The 20,049-nt window shown below is 35.1% G+C and overlaps 1 protein-coding gene across 8 annotated transcripts in view; it reads right to left on the reverse strand.

The window, feature by feature from the left end:
- Positions 1 to 2,066: 2,066 nt before the first annotated feature.
- Positions 2,067 to 20,049, reverse strand: part of CenG1A (Centaurin gamma 1A) — a 444,662-nt gene continuing 426,679 nt past the window's right edge. For 6 of the 8 annotated variants that reach the window (XM_089632315.1, XM_089632318.1, XM_089632316.1 and 3 more), the window contains 11 exons: positions 15,930 to 16,071; positions 14,472 to 14,606; positions 12,550 to 12,731; positions 11,500 to 12,024; positions 10,628 to 10,802; positions 9,867 to 10,139; positions 8,372 to 8,584; positions 7,278 to 7,395; positions 6,256 to 6,375; positions 5,891 to 6,110; positions 2,067 to 5,544 (listed from right to left, as the gene is read on the reverse strand). In XM_089632315.1, the coding sequence (XP_089488441.1) occupies positions 4,957 to 5,544; positions 5,891 to 6,110; positions 6,256 to 6,375; positions 7,278 to 7,395; positions 8,372 to 8,584; positions 9,867 to 10,139; positions 10,628 to 10,802; positions 11,500 to 12,024; positions 12,550 to 12,731; positions 14,472 to 14,606; positions 15,930 to 16,071 (2,691 nt within the window). In that variant the 3' untranslated portion in view covers positions 2,067 to 4,956. The remainder of the gene's footprint in view (positions 5,545 to 5,890; positions 6,111 to 6,255; positions 6,376 to 7,277; positions 7,396 to 8,371; positions 8,585 to 9,866; positions 10,140 to 10,627; positions 10,803 to 11,499; positions 12,025 to 12,549; positions 12,732 to 14,471; positions 14,607 to 15,929; positions 16,072 to 20,049) is intronic. The other 2 variants (XM_089632321.1, XM_089632320.1) reach the window with 2 other exon arrangements.

Raw genomic sequence — 20,049 nt, forward strand, 5'->3', positions numbered from 1 at the left:
CTAAGCGAATTTACACTAGTTATCATCATATCCGCTTTATCTACTAAGCCCATGTTTTTATTATAATCTTGAATACAATTTGGCTTCGAAACTACTTCTCCAGTTCTAAAATTTATTTTCCCAGTTGGAGAAACTTTATCATCATGAAGCGTCGTTAACATGTGAATTTCTCTTTTGTCGTGCCATTTTAATGCCATCAGTGAATCGGAATACTGAGAAGTAATTTCCCCTTTCTTCAATTTGTTGAATTTTGGCATGTTTTTACGGTTTTTTCGCACCGTTCCACATGCGTTAGTTTGGTGGTCATGCAAAAATTTAAATAATATTGGACTAGTGTACCAATTATCTACATATAATTTGTGGCCTTTACCGAGGTAGTCATTTAACATAGTGGTGACAACAGCTCCTGAAGCCCCAAGACATTGATTGTCAGTGACATCCGTCCCATCTCCACAGTAAATAATTATATCTAAAATATAACCTGTCTTCGAGTCGCACAAAATAAACATTTTTATTCCAAACCGATGGCGTTTGGATGGAATATATTGTTTAAACTTAAGACGTCCTTTGAACTCTATAATACTCTCGTCAATGCAAAGATTTTCGTATGGCACCATTGTTTCTTTGAACATTTTTCGAGTGTGATTGACCAGAAGTTTAATTTTATTTAATTTGTCACCAGCAATTTGAGAATCAGGGTCTGACATATGCAGCATACTCAGCAATATCTGGTAACGATTTCTTGCCATCGTCTTGCCAAATATATTACTTGTCAGAAGGGGATCTTTTGACCAGTGCTCTTCTATCGTGTGGTGCTTATTTCTGGTCATTAGCATTGTCACTGCAATAAATATGTAGAGTTCATTAACTGATGTATCTTTCCACCTGCGAAGCCGTGAATGTTCAGAAATAACTTTATTTCTAATAGTCGCTTGATAATATTTGTTTGTCTCCTTGACAATTTCGGCCATTATATTTGTATTTAGAAAGTGTTCAAAAAAATTTATTTCCGGGGAATTTTCTGATAATAATGGGGTCGCGATTATTCCAGATGGAAAATCATTAAATTGATGGATGATTGGTTTAAAATTTCCGGAATTCACAGTCCAATTTCCTGACGAAGTTCTTTGGGTAACTTCAGTCTCCATAGGCTCATCTTCATTGTCACTAAGTTGCGTTATAATATCTGAGTCATCATCACTTTCCTCAATTTCAGAGTCAATATCGAGGACGAATTCTCTTATCTCTTCTTCATTGAGATCGCGTCTTGACATATTTAGGGATATTAAAAATAAAGTTTCAAAAATGATTTTATAAAAGTACACACGAAAAGAAATATCGAACTAAATTAAAAAAAAATACGCAAACTAAATTCTCAATTCGGGAATAAAAAACTCAAGTCCACATTTCCGCCGAATATTAAAAAAACTTTTAGAACCACACCACAGAGAACGTAATAAGAACCACGTGATATCCACACACACGACGCTGCGATGGCGGGAGATTCAAACGACTGCGTCAAGAAATCTGTTGACCTTTTTTGGATGTTGTTTTTCGTAGTATAAACAATTAAAATTATCATATTTTACCAGAGATGTCGCAAAGAAACAGTTCATAATATTTTACAAAATAATATTCAGCCCCATCTACCGTTAGAACTTAGAAATATCATCTTCGAAACATTCATACTGGCGATTTACGTGATACGGCGTAGATGGCAGTTGTGGCACGGATCGTTCGTACGCCGATACGCGTAAATGGCAGCGATTGGGTTAAATTTGACAAAAATCGGTCACAAATGTCTTCAAATTGGGTCGAAGAGCTCCAAAAGTTTTTAAATCCTCTAATTTCCGAAAAAAAGGATAATTTTATAAAAAAGAAATCAGATCAAAAAAAAATACTTATATTTTTTATGATACAATGTGATTTTTCACAGGTCTGAGCTCGTATAAAATAAGAATGAAAGACTTCATACATTAAATTGTTTTTATTCCATGTTAGGCAGAACATCAACATATTAATTATTATAGATAAATTCAGTAAGAACACATTGTTATGTACAAAATTTTCTATGCGATTCATACAGATTATATATACAGAAAAGAATTCTTTGGCCTGTACAGAAGGGAACCATTAAAAATATAACCAATAAATTATAAAACAGCTGAGAACATTAAAAATAAAAATAAAAACATTTCACAAAGCAGATCTTGAACATACAATTTAATTTACATATTTAACTATTTATTTAATAAATATCTTTTAAATACTGTCAACTATCTATCGTGAAAGGTTATAACGAATTCTGCAATTATTGCTACAAATGCCTTATCTAGATATTTTTATATCCACATAACTACGTGTTTATAAACACATACATAAATATATTTTTTATATTATTAATTTATTCATTACAATTTTGATTTTATTCAACGTAAAAAATAGTTAACAAAGAAAGTAATAATAATTTTTCAAAATAAGATATAGCCATCTTATTCAGAAATTAAAATCGAGAAGAATTCCTAATTATTGTTTGTGAATACATAAATTATAATTTCAGGTGCAAAATTCAGCAACAAAAAATTTAAGTATGAAAAACAACATTTCCAACAAATAACAAAAATAAATGTAATTATCAAATAAGGGGTGTTAAAGCAAAACTGCCATTATCCACCTTTTGATTTTGACCTAATGATTGATTAGTAATATATTTTTTCACTCTCTACTCCCTACATAATCTTCAAACTGAATCAAAAACACTTCTAAGCCATCATAAAACAGTGGTCAAATACAAAACTGCCTCTCTTCCACTTGTGGTGAGGTTCAAAAGCGCCACTCTCAAAATGCACCAATCACGAGCCAGAAAACATGTAAGTACTTTGCAAATCAGATATGTCCGCCGTGCCGGTTAAAGTGCAAAACAGCCATTCTAACAAAAGTTCAGGTTCAAAAACACCACTAAACTGAGTGAACTCCACTATTCAACATACATTTGTGATCAGAGCAGAAACAAATTAAAAAGGATTGATTTGAAAATGCTAATCTAAAAAAAACATGCATAAGCTTGCAATTTTTATAAAAATAACCAAAAAGTGTAATATGCGAATCGTTGTTTTTTTTTAATGCTGAACATTTTGTATTGGTAGATAGTGGCGATTTTTCTTTTATACCCCTCAAATTAAGGTACGTAAAGATGACATTAAAATTTGTACCAGGCTAACGCAAAATTCGGCGCACAATGAATAACTTTTAGTTAATTATTAATTACCGTAACAATGTATGTAAATTCATTATCGGTTTGTAAGACGGCTAGTTCAAATTTCAAATAACAGTTTTATTATATAATAATAATAAATACGCATTTTCCACTTAATTTAATACATGTGATGTAACCACACATAATTTTGCCACAATCTCCATGCAAATTTAACTAATCAGAAATTCGAGGGGTCAGTCAATTTTAAGTTCAGAAAATTTTCCAGCAATGGTGGCTACGATTGTCAGCGCTAGAAAGGCGCTACAATGATTAATTAAAGGACAACACTATCACATCACTACCAGAGTAGTCCTAGCAGTCATTTTTAGGGAAAAGTAAATCCCAAAAAGGAAAAATCTAACACACTCAAAGTGAATAAACTTATTCAAAACCACTTCTTAATCTTGTGTTAACACATTTCCTATGGGAAGGGTAGTTCTACCTTTTAGTCCTATATGAATGGCTGTATAGGCATTGCTGTCCGACAATTCTACATGCATGTTGTGTACGAATCTTTTTGCAATGGTCAATATGATACAAGTATCACATTTTCATATCTTCCTGTCTCTCGTGTGGAAGAATATTTAATCAAAAGGAAACTATAATAAACTTGTAGAACGGGTAATAAATCCTTGCACATATGGCCCTGGAGATGCGGAAATCGTTCTTTTTATTTGTAATGATTTGTGCGGAAGCGAAACCAAATTTTTTGTAATGTAATAAAATACATACATTTTTTACAAATGGCTCAAAACTGACTTTAACTTCAGTTCATGGAGTTGTATTACAAAGTAGGCGTTAAATTCAGACAGTACTTTTATAGTTGGGGTGTGGTGAAAGCCACAAAAAAAATCATTAAAATATATATTGTTTTAAAATTTTTGCAGTTTAAAGCAAAATGCATCTTCTCTTAAATGGAACCCTATTTTTGTCCGCTTGAAGAGGGTTAAGAAAATTGAATTTCAGTATAATCATTATTGTTTAGCACAAATCTTTGTTTTTCACTAGGAAAATTAAATTCAGACAGCTCTAAATAAAAAAAAAACGTTTTGTAAGTTTCAACAAGGCGGACGAAATTCACACATGGCATAAATTAAAATGTTTTATTTAGTTTTATTAGCTAACTTTAAAAATCACACCTTTCTTCTCCGTCTCGAGATAAAGTTAATGTTTTATTTCTAAATGGAATGCTGAAATGTATAACTCTATTACACTAAGTTAGAACAAAACTATCTTCATAAAAACAAATAAATAAAAAAGTAGGATAAAAAGATAATTATTACTCAATGTTGCTAACAACATTATAAACTTTAAAATGAAATAAACACTATACAATTCTACCACAGGTAACAGGAGTGTTATTTACACTTTAATATTGATAAAAGGTAATTTCTGAGATAAATCTAATTATTTATTTCCAACTTAAGACGAATGATAATTGTGAGGGGTTTTCTCTATTGATCAATATCTCACTTTTATTTTTCTATTAATTTGTCAGTCATTTTTACTGAAGTCACAATATAATCATAATATTGAATAATCATGCATTGCAGAAAAATCACAATGTATTATTAATTCGGCCAAATTGACAAATTTATTACGAAACTATGTTTAAAACATTTCATTGATACTTTCCCGATAATTTAACTCACATTGATAACACAACCAAATAAATAAAATATGATTTATCTAATATCAATTTAAACTATGCTGCCGCCGACAGGGGGCTGGCACCGTCCGTTTCCCATATTAATATTATTTTGTCTTCCTAGAGTATTATTAGAATTATTTGGAATTACGAAACCGGTGATTGCGCTATTGTTGCTATTGAGACTTGTGCCGCTCCCGTGGGAATCGTTTCCGCCGGCGAAAAGAGTATTTTGCGAAGTGTTAAGCTGGGTGTTGGCGATGGCGTTGTTTTGGTTAGAGATTGTGTTGGCTATGGAATTGTTTTGGAGAGCGATCAGCAAGTCAATGAGAGAGTTGGCCGAGTTGAGAGGGGATAGCATATTGAGAAGGGTGCAGATGCAGGTGGTCGCTTGGCTGGGGGACGAAGAGTAATTCTGTTTGGCTTGGTTGGAGTTGGGGACGGCGTGATTCTTGGTGGATCCTGTGGAGCTGTTGGTAGAGTTGGCCCCAGACAGGTTCTGTGCGTTGTGTATAGGGCAGGTGACCTGCAGGTGGCAGGTGCGCTGCGCCGGGGAGGTGGCGATCTGAGCGGCGGCGAGGCGTGCCAGTTGGAGACACGACATGTTGTCCGCGTCCAACAGATTAGGGTTGGCGTTGTTCTGAAAATATATTTAAAACAAAGTTAGTTAATGAAAATAACAAACAAAAAAGGTAAAATAGGTTTTTGAATTAATAACGAACTCTCAATAGAAACTCTAGGTACCTTTCAGAATCAAAACATTGTTTGAAATGACTTTAGCAGTGTATAGTGAACAGACCCCTCCCACTTCTCTTTCAGCCTCACAATATACTCCATAACAATTAGGGATGCCAAACTCCCACTGGCTTCAGTCAGTTGGGACTCTTGTGAGGTATTCACATTAAAAATAAATAATAAAGCCAAGCTTATTTGTTGAACTAATGGAATCATTAAAAAAATGTTACGTTAAAAGTGTTTATTCGTACCCATATCAGAAGCTGAGCGACTGGCAAATCCCCAGCGGCGCACGCCAGATGCAGGGGGGCCCTGCCTCCGCCGCGCAGGTTTACGTCGGGAGCTCGTGCGCGTGCTAGGGCCCCCAGCAGCGGGGGCAGTTCACCCCCCAAGGCCGCCAGGCAGGCGCCCCCCACGTCCTCGCAACATCCGGCCAGGAAGGCTTTACGCTCATATTTTAGTCTTATCCACCTGGAAAAAGAATTAATTCATATTTATTTGTTACGAATAAAGTGAAAGACTAAGGACAGGTTATACTGCGACATTCCGGACACCATGTATGAGAAGCATAAATCATGAAAACTATTTTGTATTTTTCTTATTATAAAAAAGTTACCTTTCTTTTTCTTCCCTGGAGGAAGTGGGGATAGGTTTGTAGTTACCTCGGAGATCCGCCTCCCAAACTGAGTTGGCCAACATGTTGCCTATTGACAACATCACACTCAGGTGACCAGGCCTGAAAATACAAACATCATTAGTTATGCAAGGTTAAAAAAGTACTATCTTTATGTACATCATCCATGGCAAAATATAAACAGGTGTAGCAAATTTCATGATAGGTACATTTTAGCATTTTTGTACTGAGTAGCTGATTTCTTCAACAATTAAAGACTACCACAGAGCTTTTTGTACTGAGTAGCTCATTTCTTCAACAACTAATGACTACCACAGAGCTTTTTGCACTGAGTAGCTCATTTCTTCAACAACTAATGACTACAACAGAGCTCTTTGTACTGAGTAGCTCATTTCTTATCTACAAGTCCCAACGACACGGCGAAATTTCATGGACTTTCTGAATGCTTCTGACATATTTAAAATATGCTTTATATTTCTTATTTTCGAAGTGGTTATAAAAAAAAGTAACATTTTAGAAACTAGATAAAATTGCCTTCTAGATAATAAACGTTGTCATTTCTAAATAATCAACATTTTAATATCAAGCATGAAAATGTTAACAAAAAAAACATTTTGACTCAAGACGTCCATAATTTTTAAAGACTTCGATATTTAGAAAACACATTCCTTCTGTTTAGGGAATTAGTAATAAAACTGTCACTTCACTTTGTACGCCGTTTATACAATAAAAAGATAAATATTTTTTTACTTTCAAATGTCAAAAAAAATCCTGCCAATTTGTAATCATACACTCTCGACAATTTTTTGGATATTACTCCGCATTACAGAAAATAAAAAAAAAACTTTTATAACGAATGGACGCCCCGGTCAGATATGTCCTAAAGGAATATGATGTTTGTAGCTAGTAATGTCCTTCCGAGGCTTGAGGGGTTAAAGACAAATATTTTTACGGTACGTAAAAAAGAATAACAGTGTGTGTGTAATTTTAGAGAATGTACTTACGGCCATTCATCCAATTCCAGAGATCTAACTCTTGATATATGAGAGCCGAGATTCCGATGTACTCCTGAACACTCAATGCACATCAGTACACCGAGATTTAAGCTCGCCCAGTCCGGATCTGCAATGAACAATTGAATATAATATGTAAGTAAACATTCAATAAGAATTGCTTAGTTTCTTATAATTTAATAGCTAGTTGCTCTATTAAATTATTTTGTTCTTATGGTACCCTTTCCAATATTCACTGTACAGAGCAACTAAACAGAACAGTCAAGCTTCATAGCCACTAGATTTCACTCTTTCATTAATCTTACCCTGGATTATCAGATATCAGGTAATCTTATACAATTTGTAAAAAAGTGATGTGTGTTTGAAGATCAGGGGGAACCATTCTAAGGGCAATCTCAAATCTTGCTAAATACGACTTACGCTGATATCAATAATCCTAATCAAAGATTAAAATACTTATTTTGTTTGTATGTCTGCTTGTTAACTCTGGTTTAATGAACTCGGTTTTGCTTTGAATTTACGCGTCATTTTCAAAATAGTAATTGATCATGTCAAGAATTCAGATTAAAGTGGATCTACCTAAAATATAATATATTAAAAGAAAGTTATTTTATTTGTCATTTTTTAAATTAGAACTGATTTGTCAAGAATTCACACAACCCGTGATTTTTAACAGGTTGGCGCTAATTAATAATAATTATCAACAGTGGCAAGCGAGGCATGGAACTGGCAGACGAAGGATGAAAGTGAACTGAATGCTGTAGAAATGTGATCCCTGATGCGTATGTGCTGTAAAACTTTGTATGAATCTATGAATAATGTGGATATCTGGAAAGAATGATGTTGTAAGCGTAATAGTTAAGCTTAAGAAAGGGATGCTTAGATGGTTTTGGCATGTAGACCGGATCTACAAAGAAAGGAGTGTAATTAGAGTATGTGATGTGAATATGAATGGTAGATGATAGGTAATGACATGATCAGGAGAACCAAATACTTGAGTCGGGTCATGTTAAGAAGAAGGGTATATACGAATTTGAATGAAGCAAGGGGTAGTGGCTAGTCAGTTTGTCAAAGGTATTACTTACCGAGTGCGTCGCAATCCACACAGGTACCGTTCCCGGGCACGAGGTGCACGTGGCGTGAGATAGCGGCCTCAGCGCCTCCAGGCCCCTGAAGGCTGGCCAGGATCTGGCGCTCCACGGCTGCCACCCATGCGTCGCGCTCTTCGCAACTGCCCGCCTCGAAGCGCCACCGCTTGCCGTCCAGCGACACAATGCAGAACTCGTACACTTCTTGGTCTGGAAAAGGGACAAAGGTTAAGAACGATAAGTAAACACAGGTTCCACAACAAAAGAGAACATTGAAGAAAAGTGAAGAAAAAAAACAAGCCTAACCGTGACTATTATTTTATCTTGTTCTGTTTTATGTTACTGTCAATAAAATAATAATAAAGTTTTAATGTTTCATTTTAAAATTTAATTACAAGTCACTTATGATGCCCACGATTTTTCACAAGAATGGCATAAAATAGTATTTTAATTTTGCGTAAAAGAATGACATCAAAATTTTGACACTAGACATAAATAATTGAGCTCACAAAATTATGAATTGGCACAAAAATATCCAAGTATGATGAAAATAATTTTTTTTTAGTGACATTTGTTCAATCGGGAATCGAAATCAAATATGTTTCCTTTTTTTTCGTTTTTATACATTTTTGTAAGACAACTGCATGCATAAACCAAATGTCCAAAATAACTAATGATTAACCCCTGGGGTGTTTTGAGATTTCATGGTCAAGTTACTTTAAAAGATCTGTCAGATTTATGACTCATTTAGAAATATTCACGTTTTAAGTGAATTTATAAATAGATTTGCTTTTTTTGAATGAAGCACAAAATCAAATACTGTTTTTGAAAGCAGATAAAAAGACCTACAAATGGACATTTGCAGTTAAGAAGATTAAAATTTTGATTTTAAAAAGATTTTCTAAGAGGAATTTCTTTACGAATGTTTCGTCGCTTAGTGATTGCTTTTTCTTGGAAACTGTAAAAGAAGCATTTTATATAAAACAAAAAACATGTTTAATTACGTAGGCGTATTATAAAGGTTACTGTCATGTGACTTTTTTTCATTTCATATAAAAGTAATTAATTAAAAATAGACAAAATTTGCCAAATCTTTCGCAACATGAAAGAAATGGCGGCCGATGACTTCTCGGAATATATTATAATTATTTGGAAGTGTCTATGGTTAACTGGTAAAGGCAAATACAAAGCGTGGTGTTGTCTCTTTCAAACATTGTTTAAATCGTATTTCTCACAATACAAAAGGAGGTACAACAACTTTTATGAGTCCGTATACTGCCTAAAATACACGAGAATACTCTACTGCTGTCAGTGTTCTGTGTACAAAAGGACACAAAAAGACCCGAGGGGTTAAGAAATTATTTGTAAATACTCACATAACTTATCCAAGCACCGGTTTCTACAAATGCTACTTGACCATTACTACAAATGCCAATTAGCAAGTCAATGTAAAGGTGATAAATAATTAACCAAAGATCGATCTGTAACTCACCGTCTCCATCCCCATCCTTCTTCAGGCCACTGCTCTTCATCCTGCGGTGCCTCTTCTTGACATGGGGAGTATCCATCTTGGAGCCAGCCCCCGAGGGTGCCAGCGAGTCTCCGTTGGTGGACACCACGAGGCTGCTTGAGGTGCTGATGTCATCCTGCATCTGGTTTCCGGAAGCTGTCAGACTTCCCCGACCAGGTTCCTTTAGAACTTCGTACGCTGTGAGGAGAACTTTGTCAGTTAGACGTTGGATTTTTCCATCCTTTGATTGATAGCCTATAAAAATGATACTGATTTGTAAAAAAATTGCTAGCATCTCGTGCAATATATTTATAAACAATAGATAAAATGAAGTGTTATTTACTTCACTTAGGATAATGACCTTTTATGTATCTCTTTGACTAATTATTAATAATTTAATCTAGCCTATTAATGTTCACATGATCGTTAATTATACAAAATAACCCTGTGTGTAATGATATTGTCCAACTACAATTAATATGTGTTAAACAATCAATAGAATTTTTGCACAAAAGTATGTGCTGAACATTCTCAGTGAATCTATTGGTCACCTCGATAGGTGACCATGGTCACCATGATTTGCTTGTTTACCGAATAGTAACACAGAGTTCAAACCTTGATTAAACATTAACCTTTTCTAGTTTAGTGTTCTAAAGCGTGCATAAAATTGACAGTACATAGGTACCTACATAATTCATTTATAAATCATGATAATATCAATTAAATCCACACGAGGTACTTACTGCTTAGAGACAACCCACCGATGCCATCATTGAGGTGGCCACCATTGTTGTAAGCCGAGTGACCACCGGGTAGTGTGGTGATTATTGATTTAGATCCCCTGGGTTTCTGTCCGGGAACCTTTACTGTCACATACTGCAAAGATATCTCCTTACCATGCACATTCTCCATATAATCCTGAAAAACAAATATAAATAAACTGTTGATTATTATACCCAAAATGATTTGAATACAGCAATAATATTAACAAAAGAATATAATTCAATTAACGGACGGCTGAAAGCAGCAGTCATTAATAAAATGTTTTCAAAGCGAAGGTTATGGCAGTCCGCAATGAAATTCTAATGCCAGCAAATCTATTACATTGAGGTGTGAAACTAGCAAAGGAAGGACAAAGGATGCAATATGAATACAAATTACTGAGACATCTGTGTGATAAAACCATAGACAACCATATTACAATAATGAAGAGATCCTAAAATTATTTAAAAACTAGTGTTGTATCTCCGGGGTTTTTTCAAAAACTCCGATTCAACAAAATACTTGAACTTTTATTGTGATAGATTGACAATGGCTCTGACATCTTAATTAAGAGGCAGTTGGAGTAAGACCCCAGCCTTGAGGTTCTCATCTAATATATTATCCTATTATTGCAGACAGCTAACGACATCTATGGGTAACCTAATACACTAATCTAGCGCCATCTATGGGTGAGCTCGTACACCGATATCAGGGTATTACGTAGGTAATTAGATTTCTCGATTCGGTAAATGTAGATCATCGTCACATAATATTGTCATCTACCACTTATTGTATGAGCGAAGTGTTACACATTTTTTACACTCTTCAGACAATATTAATCTTTTATACTTACATTGATACTGGGATGATACGTCAATCTGCCGTCATCACAAAGAGCGACATACTTTTTCTTCCACTCTTTATTCAAAGCTTTACTGCTTTTCTTATACAAATATCCTTGCTTTATAGGTATCGCCCTTCCAGATCCCAACTCCCCATTTTTAAACTTATCATCTCCTTTCTTTGAAGGGGTAAAGAGGTTGGACCGTCTTCTCGTCTTCCTAGATGTGGTTGGAGTTGAGGAAGGCGTCGGTAGATCTTTAGATTCTTTATACTGCGTGTTTGGTAATTGTAGGTTATCTAGACAAGCGGGAGCGGCGAACTTAGCAATGTTGTTGTTTTCCGTCGCTATGGTTACTAGACCTTGCGTTGACGCATGGCTAGCAAGCGTATGGCCCCATCTGGTGTTGTCGGGCCCGTTCATGGCGTGAAGGTCGACTATTTGAGACGGGGCGTTATTATCGTTGGGACCTGCCATCGTTCGGTGGATATGATTTGAGGAGGCGGACAGTGCGTGGCTACCTCTCGATAGTGTATCCTGAAATAGAAAAAAGATGTAAGCAAAGGTCAATCAATAGCAAAAATGATTTTCGTCAGATAAAAAATGATAGCAAACAATCTTAATTCATGATAAGAATTGGTAAACTCTCTTATCATTGTACATGCTTTGGTAGTTGCAGGATAAATTGTCTAAATGCCATTGTGTTCTACGATATGAAAGGAAAGGTTGATATAGACAGGTAAAAACTGACAAAGATTAAAAAATACATTTTTTGGCTGAGTTTTGCATGGAATTTTAAAGCTAGATAATGTAAAGGTTAGGTTAGGTAGAATTTGGCAAATTAAAAATGCGCATTGCCCATCACGTAATGCGAAACTTTGCTGAAGTAATCCAGAATGGTGATTGGTGATATTTTCCAGTTGACCTTCCTTCTGCAAAATCGGTTCTGGGCATCAACCATCACACATTCTCTTGTTGCCAGACTAACTATGTTAAAGTTAGGAAAATTTAGGTTAGGTTAGATAAAGTTACGTAAAGATAGGTAAGGTTAGGTTTGTTTACCTTCCCGTGATTGTAGTTGGCGTGATTGGGCGAGTGCGAGGGATGCAGACTGGACACGTTGGGCTGCGCCCTCAGGGGGGCACCGAGGGGCGGCGCGCCCAGTGGTGTGGAGGGCCGAGAGTTGCCGGGGGTGAGGCAAGACGTGGACGAAGACAGTCGCTGCTGGACTATCTTCTGACATGCTGAAATAAATAAAACAAATAAGTTATTTCACCAAATATTGCTCAATATACCACAACATAAATAACTGCTATAACAAGCTTAATAAAAGCCATGGTAAGAAGTATGCTAGGAGTCTCCTTGTGAGATAGAAAGACAAACGACTGGATTAGGAATCTTGAAAATAGATTAAATTAAAGGTTGTCAACTAGAGATGCAATGAATATTCGGTCACTATTCAGTATTTGGCTATTTTTTTAATATTCGATATCCAAGTCGAATACCGAATACCTAATAAAGAAAATGAAAATGCATTTCAATCAAAAAAGGTCTATTTTATAAGAAAGTATTACGTTATTTAATATTTAAAATCAATCCGAGGCAAATTGTGGTGAATAAAAACCAGTTTTTCAGCGATTGCTGGTAGCAGACGATTGTTTTTCTTCGTAAACAATACCAGCTTCCGAAAATAGTATCTCACTATTATAGACACTACTGCAAGGTGATGAAAGATAAATTTTAACAAACTTCATTAGGTTTTGATACTGTTTTGTGTTCTCTATTGTCTATATGTCATTACAGTATCCAATCTCAGGAATAACTCATTGGATGGCGTCCTTGGATGGGAAAGTGAAGCACAGGTTGCTCATACATGAGATAGAGTGACTGTTGACTTGGGATGGGTGGAGAGTCACCAAGAATCAGAAAAACTGGATATTTTTAGGGGGGGCATGTGTGGAGTTAATGTTATAAAAAAATAAAGAATCTGTCCAAAACTGACAAGTCATGGGGAGGAAGAAGAATAATGTACATGTAACTGTTTTTATAAAGTAAATTATCTAGTATTGTTGTGCAGCATTATGTTGTTTACGAATTTAGAATGCAGGTATTTCAAATCTACCTACACAAAAATACACAATGAGACCCCTATGAACCCTTTAATTTTGGTCAGGTATAGTTCAGGTAGGTTTACGATAGGGAAGCAGAGAAGTCCAAATTCAAAACCGGTTTTGAAAATAGACAAATTACCAGATCTATTATTGCAGAAAAAATAATTTTCAGCAGCATTTTTCTTACATAAAAGTCACACGAAATCGTACAAATTTGAACACAAATACTCTCACAAAATAACTTTACGCTAAATAGAAATCGGGAGGTTGTATTTAAGACAGAAAACAAAAATATTGTGAATAAAGGGCAAAATAATGTATAAAAAATATAAATACTAACGAGTAAATTTCGATGAAGTTCGGCGGCCATTTAATTCGGCTTTTTGCAAATTATAACAAGAACTTCTCCGCCTTAGACTAGGCAGAGGCGACATGTCGCCAAATACATTGATTCTGTCCATGTTTTCATTCAAGAATACGTAAAATAGTTGCATCCAAAATTACTTCGATCTCTGAAAATACAAAGACGTCGTACCAACTGTCAGAAATGTAAACAACAACTTGCGAGGGTTGCCAGTAAAAAAATGGCTTCCCATCTATGGCATTCTTGGTACCTGCCCGGGAATAGATAAAAGTAGAACACACGGAGACGTTTTATAACAATCGTTTCTTCAACAAATCATAAAGAAATGTTGCGTTATAAATACCGGTGAGACTGTTTCGTCACAAAAAGAAAATTAAATTATTTATATCGAGTGAATTTAGTTTTTACGTGTCAGCATTTTTAAACAAATTAAAAATAATATGGTAGAACAGAAAATAGGTAAAAATTAAAATTAAATACAATAAAAAAATTGTCAGAAAAATAATCACCATCTTGGAATACACGTTCGACGTTCAGGCCGTAAGTAGCACAGGTTTCGTAATAGGAACACCTCTTCAATTCAGTGGCGAGCTTTCGGGCTTTGATATCGTCTATAACTCGGGGACTGTCTTCACTGATTGTGTCTGTAAAAAAATGTAATAAATTCAAATAAAAATATATGAACACACAACAAAATGGCCTCCATCGTAAGTAGGGAAATTTATTTAATTATTCACGACTTGGAGGCTTTTACATGTACGTATTTATTGTTGTCAGTAAGTTGTTTAGGAGTACAATAATAAGTGGACATCTAGTACAAAAGTGAGTATGAACCATATTAGCAGGTACAATGTATAATACAAGTAAGTTATCATAGAGAGTTCTGTTGTACAAAGGAGTTCAATAATTGTAATAATAACAAGAGTACAAAATTAGTTTTTAAGGTACTGTGAAAGTAGTTACAGAGCAATGTGTAGTAACATTGTTGATATTTTTAAATTTTTGTTGTAAAGCATGTTTGTATTAAGCAGACCTTTACTACACCAGATTGGGTATTTTACAGAACATTGAAACATTATTACAAAGATAAAATGTGCACATGAAAAAAAATAGATCTGTTACAAATATTCTAATAGACTGAATTTTAGTTTGGTTTAGTGGTGGCAGTAAACATCGATTAAACTATACTTATTTCGAAGTCTGATAGCCTATGATTTGGCGAATTTTCGAAATAATTATTAGCAGACTATGGAACATTATTCAGAGCAATCCGTCGTGTATCACGCGTAGGTACAGGCAAAATAACAAGGCTAGTAAAATCCATAGCGTTTAATCTGTCAATCCCTATTTTGAAAAGACATACGATATCGCTGTGTGCCTTGATTATAAAGCCGGGAATACACATGCCTGTAGCTGGCACACTTGCATGCAAGCTCCTTGCACATGCCAGCTACTATCATGTGTATACGCTAACTTGCATGCCTGTACCTGCCTTGCAAGTAGATTGCACAACATTTGATTTACTGGCATGCAAGTTGAGGGAGGGGACGAGGGGGGCTATGAAACCGGCATGTGTGAACGTCGCGACAGGTACGGGCATGCCAGTAGACATTACAATACAATTGGCAGTACACATTGTACTGCCAATTGCAATACGATGATATTTAATTCACTTCGAATGTTTTCCATTGCCAAAAAGCTTGAGACTACTCAGTCTCAGAGTGATTTGAGACACGTACTGTCTAGTGACTGGCATGTGTATACGTCTTGCAAATACAGGCATGCAAGGACGCAACTTGCATGCAAGTTTAACTTGCATGTGTATTCTCATTGCGCCAGTAACTTGTACATGCCATTAACATGCATGCAAGCTACTGTTCCATTTTACAGGCATGTGTATCGCCGCCTTAAGTCGGTTAAATTTAGTTCATTAAAAAGTGTAATTGAGATAAATATAGATGGTTTACCTTGTGTGCCAACTAGAATGAAAGGTATTTCTGTAGAATTTCTCAGGTGAGCCATTTTATGGTAGTAGGTGTAGATGGCGTTGAAACTTGCTTCATTCTCAAGGCTGAAGACGAAGATCACGGCATCTACCCAAGCAGCAAACTGGAAAAAAAGGAAAAAAACATTATTCTATGTGAAGTGACAAAAACATTTGAACTAGTTGATGGAAGCAAATAAAATATAACCTTTCCAAATGCATTAATAAAGGGGTCTGCATATCTTGGGCAGATTAGAAACACGTTCCGCATGGCATAAAAACCCATTGACTGATAGAAAGCCATTAAAACAACAATGCAACAGCCGAAGTTGGTATTTTTAGATTTATCTGATACCATCTTTCGAGGGAGAAAATTGCTTTCTGCAACTCGTAGCGCAGTTCACTGATTTCCCATCGCCTCAGAAAAATCAACGTTGAAAAGGAAAATAAGTATCGCGAAAGGGAAAAAGCTGTCCCCCTCAAGAAGGAAAATATTCCCTCCAAATTGCTACGGCAGACAGTGACACGAGAACGCGCGGGAAATGCTCTGATAAGAAGAGAGAGATCGTTCCAGAATTCAATCATCTCTGCGATCTCTGGAACCGGGAAATTACGGTGTCTGACTTGCCTGAACTTTTGATACGTAGGTTCAACATACGAGAAAAGTGGGTACAAAATGTACACAGATTTGGTGATGAGGTCTACGGTCTACACACGAGATGGGAGTAGATAAGTACTGAAGACGCGATGTTTACACAATGCTAATGCAGATGATGCTAACTTGTTTACTTTCATATTTTGCACAGAGCATAGTAAATGTGTATTGTTTATAAACTTTGTGGCTTCATAAGGTACTTCACAATCTTTCTATTTCCCATATTACTCCCCTCCCGAACCCTTTAACTTTACAACGTACCGCAACTGCAGATGCCACAGAAGAAAGAAAATGAAACCTAAACGAACTATTATAAACTTGGGTGATGTTGATATTATATTCAATACCAACTTGGCAAGTTTTGTGGATCATTTAAAACATTTATTTCAACAATACTCCTAAACACATCATGTAAACCTACAAATAGCTGTAATTTTCTGTTTTTGTTTCTTGTGTTTGTATGACTTGTTGCATAGCTTTTATCAAATGTAATTTTTTTTTGTAACTTTTAAAGTATCTGTCAAATTAAAATTATGTATACTACCAACCATGTAAAAGCCCTCTGGGCGTTAAATAAATAAATAAATAAAATAAAATAAAATAAAATATTCAAACAAAGCTGTGAGATGTATAATAACTAAGGAAAGGCAAATATGCCAAAAATAATCAAATGAGAGAAGAGCTATGTGTTCATTTTTATACATAATATTACGAACAACTAAATGCCAAAATATTTCAATTATAGTCCCACTTGATCCGCTTAGTTGCGACTCTTGTACTTAAATGTACCTGTTTCCAAGAAAGAATTCAATACAATAAGTCTAGACCTTTCGATGTAGCCAGTCCGTAATGGAAATGATACCGCCATTACTCTTCAAACTAAAAAGGCAACCACTAAAACTTCAAAACCAATTTAGGTCAGTCCAATACCACGACCACTTTAAGATCTCACCGTAGAGCTTTATGACCCAGTAAGGGTACAAAGAAGAGGAAAAGCTTTGACGGCTCATTGGAGTTCGTATCGACCCACAGCCAATACAGTACCTAATACAGACCAAGGAAGTTAGTGACCCGAACAACGTATTACACATCTATTGGTGTCTGAAGCTAATACATTATTCGAATCCATTATCGATATTATGAAGAGGCTAGGTAAAATATAAAACGCATTATGTCAATATAGAAATCACCGTGACCGTATCTTTTTCTGATATTTCTGTTACAGATTTTCGTTTAAAAATCGCTAATATTGTCTTCAGTAAGAAAATAATAATATAATTCCGTTGGTAATACAATAATACAATAGTGCAGTCAGGGTTCTTGTGCGGAGTCAGGCTTTTTACCTGTAGAAATTTGCAGGTAAATACTAACAAAATATAATTTGATTTCAAATGCATTAAAACCACAACACGAGTTGAGAAACATAACTAAATAAGGTTTTATTTACATTACCAAACGATTTACGGTCATCATGTAGTCACACCCACTACATTAATAAATAAACCACGACAATTACAAAGCAATAAAAAATGTCAAGGAACTGATCGACGTTTCTTAGAAATGTATCATCAGGAAGTTGTTTGATAAGTGCGTATAATAGGAGCCGCAAAAGCGAACACGAAGAAAGCAAGACCAATAACATGGACGTGTACAGAGCAAGACATGCTGTAATCAACACTTGATGGAGACGGAAGTACGTATTATTTTAATGTTCCCGATTGCCATTCATGCCTCGTATTGCATAAATAAACTGCATCATATCAGGAAACCGTCCATCCATTCAGCTGTGAAGAGAAACAAGGAAAAATTTACGCCGCCAATAGAGTGGAAACATACGCTGGGAGTTGAGATAGGTAGGGAACTAATTGTAATCCGTGGATTTTTGAGACCAATTACAATAATATATAGTCGAGAAAACATACCAAGTTGGTTGAGATAGGTAGTGAACTAATTGTAATCCATGGATCTTTGAGATAAATTACAATAATATAGAGTCGAGGAAACATACCAAATTGGTTGAGATAAGTAAGGAACTAATTGTAATCCATGGATCTTTGAGACGAATTACAATAATAAAGAGTCGAGAAAACATAATAAGTTGGTTGGTCTGTCTGTCAATTTGTTTGTACGTACAGTTTCCTTTTCAAGATAGTCGCTGTTTTAATGGCTCAGTAAAGATTATTTTTTTAAATGGGAAATCATGTTTAATTTGACTTTATTATTAGCATTTTTTTCAATATTATGGTATGTGTATTATGGTATACACATATTTTAAATTTAAATTTTTTTAAAAGAAAGACAAACATTCCCGGGTTACGAATAACCCAACAATGTTTGAAAATCTCCTACTACCATCACAGAAAGCCGAAAATGTTGCTTGTGTTGTGATGGAGGACTTAGCCAGCCGAGGAATCGAACACGCGACGCTCGGGTGAGACCCAAGCGCTATGCCCACTCAACCACTGACCGGTTTACTTCAAGAAATTTAAAAAAAAGATATGTCATTGAGATAGTGACGTATCTTTGGACAAATTGTCTAATTCCTTATTTGCAATTAAAATATATATTAAATATATGGTTTAAGTGCCTACTTACATAAATTATGATTTCAGAGGATATTTTGTTTTGATTTATTAAATAATTGAAAATTAGAAACATGCTCTTGTGGTGATTTTTCACGAAAATAGCGCTATATAAATTCGCCAAATATATTATTATTATAATGCCACTAGTCTATTGTTCAAAGAACTAGGTACTATCTATGGATCTTTGAGACGAATTATGATAATATAGAACACAAAGAAGATAGTTTAGAGTTGATATAGGTGAGGAATTTATCACAATCTATGGATCTCTGTGACAAATTATGGAGCTGAAAACATTCAGTGTTGAGATAGGTAGGACGCTAATTAGAATGCAATCTATAGACCTCCGAGACCAATTGTGATAATGATGTTTTGTTTTGTAGCCCTAGATCAAATTCAATATATACTGGATTAAAGTCGAACGGGCGGATAATGTTCTGAAAGAAAGCAACTCGGGGAATATCGAAAGCCTACGGATATTTTCGGATAGTGCAGCGGTGCGGAAGAATTCAAGTCTTCAAAAGGAATACGTATTTGCTTCCTGCTATCAATACGTTGTTGGATTTTTGAAGGGTTAAATATTTTAAATGTGTATGTACATAAACTCATATACCTTTGAGCTTATTGATTCAATATGAATATTTAAAAATAATGTCGGTATTATTTATTTGTGGTATTTTAAATAGCTACATAGTGATCTATGTCCTAATACAATCCTTAAACACGTATTATTTAAAAATCATTTTTTAGATTTAATCAGTCACATATTTTCGTAATTTGAATTAAAATTTTCTTCTAATTTTATTTCTTTTGGTAATTGCTCCGTACATCAATGACTTATGACTGGGTTTTTTGAACACCCT

Source organism: Hesperophylax consimilis, chromosome 6 (genome assembly GCF_061612785.1).
Source record: "Hesperophylax consimilis isolate HC1 chromosome 6, BYU_Hcon_1.0, whole genome shotgun sequence".
Lineage (NCBI taxonomy): Eukaryota > Metazoa > Arthropoda > Insecta > Trichoptera > Limnephilidae > Hesperophylax > Hesperophylax consimilis.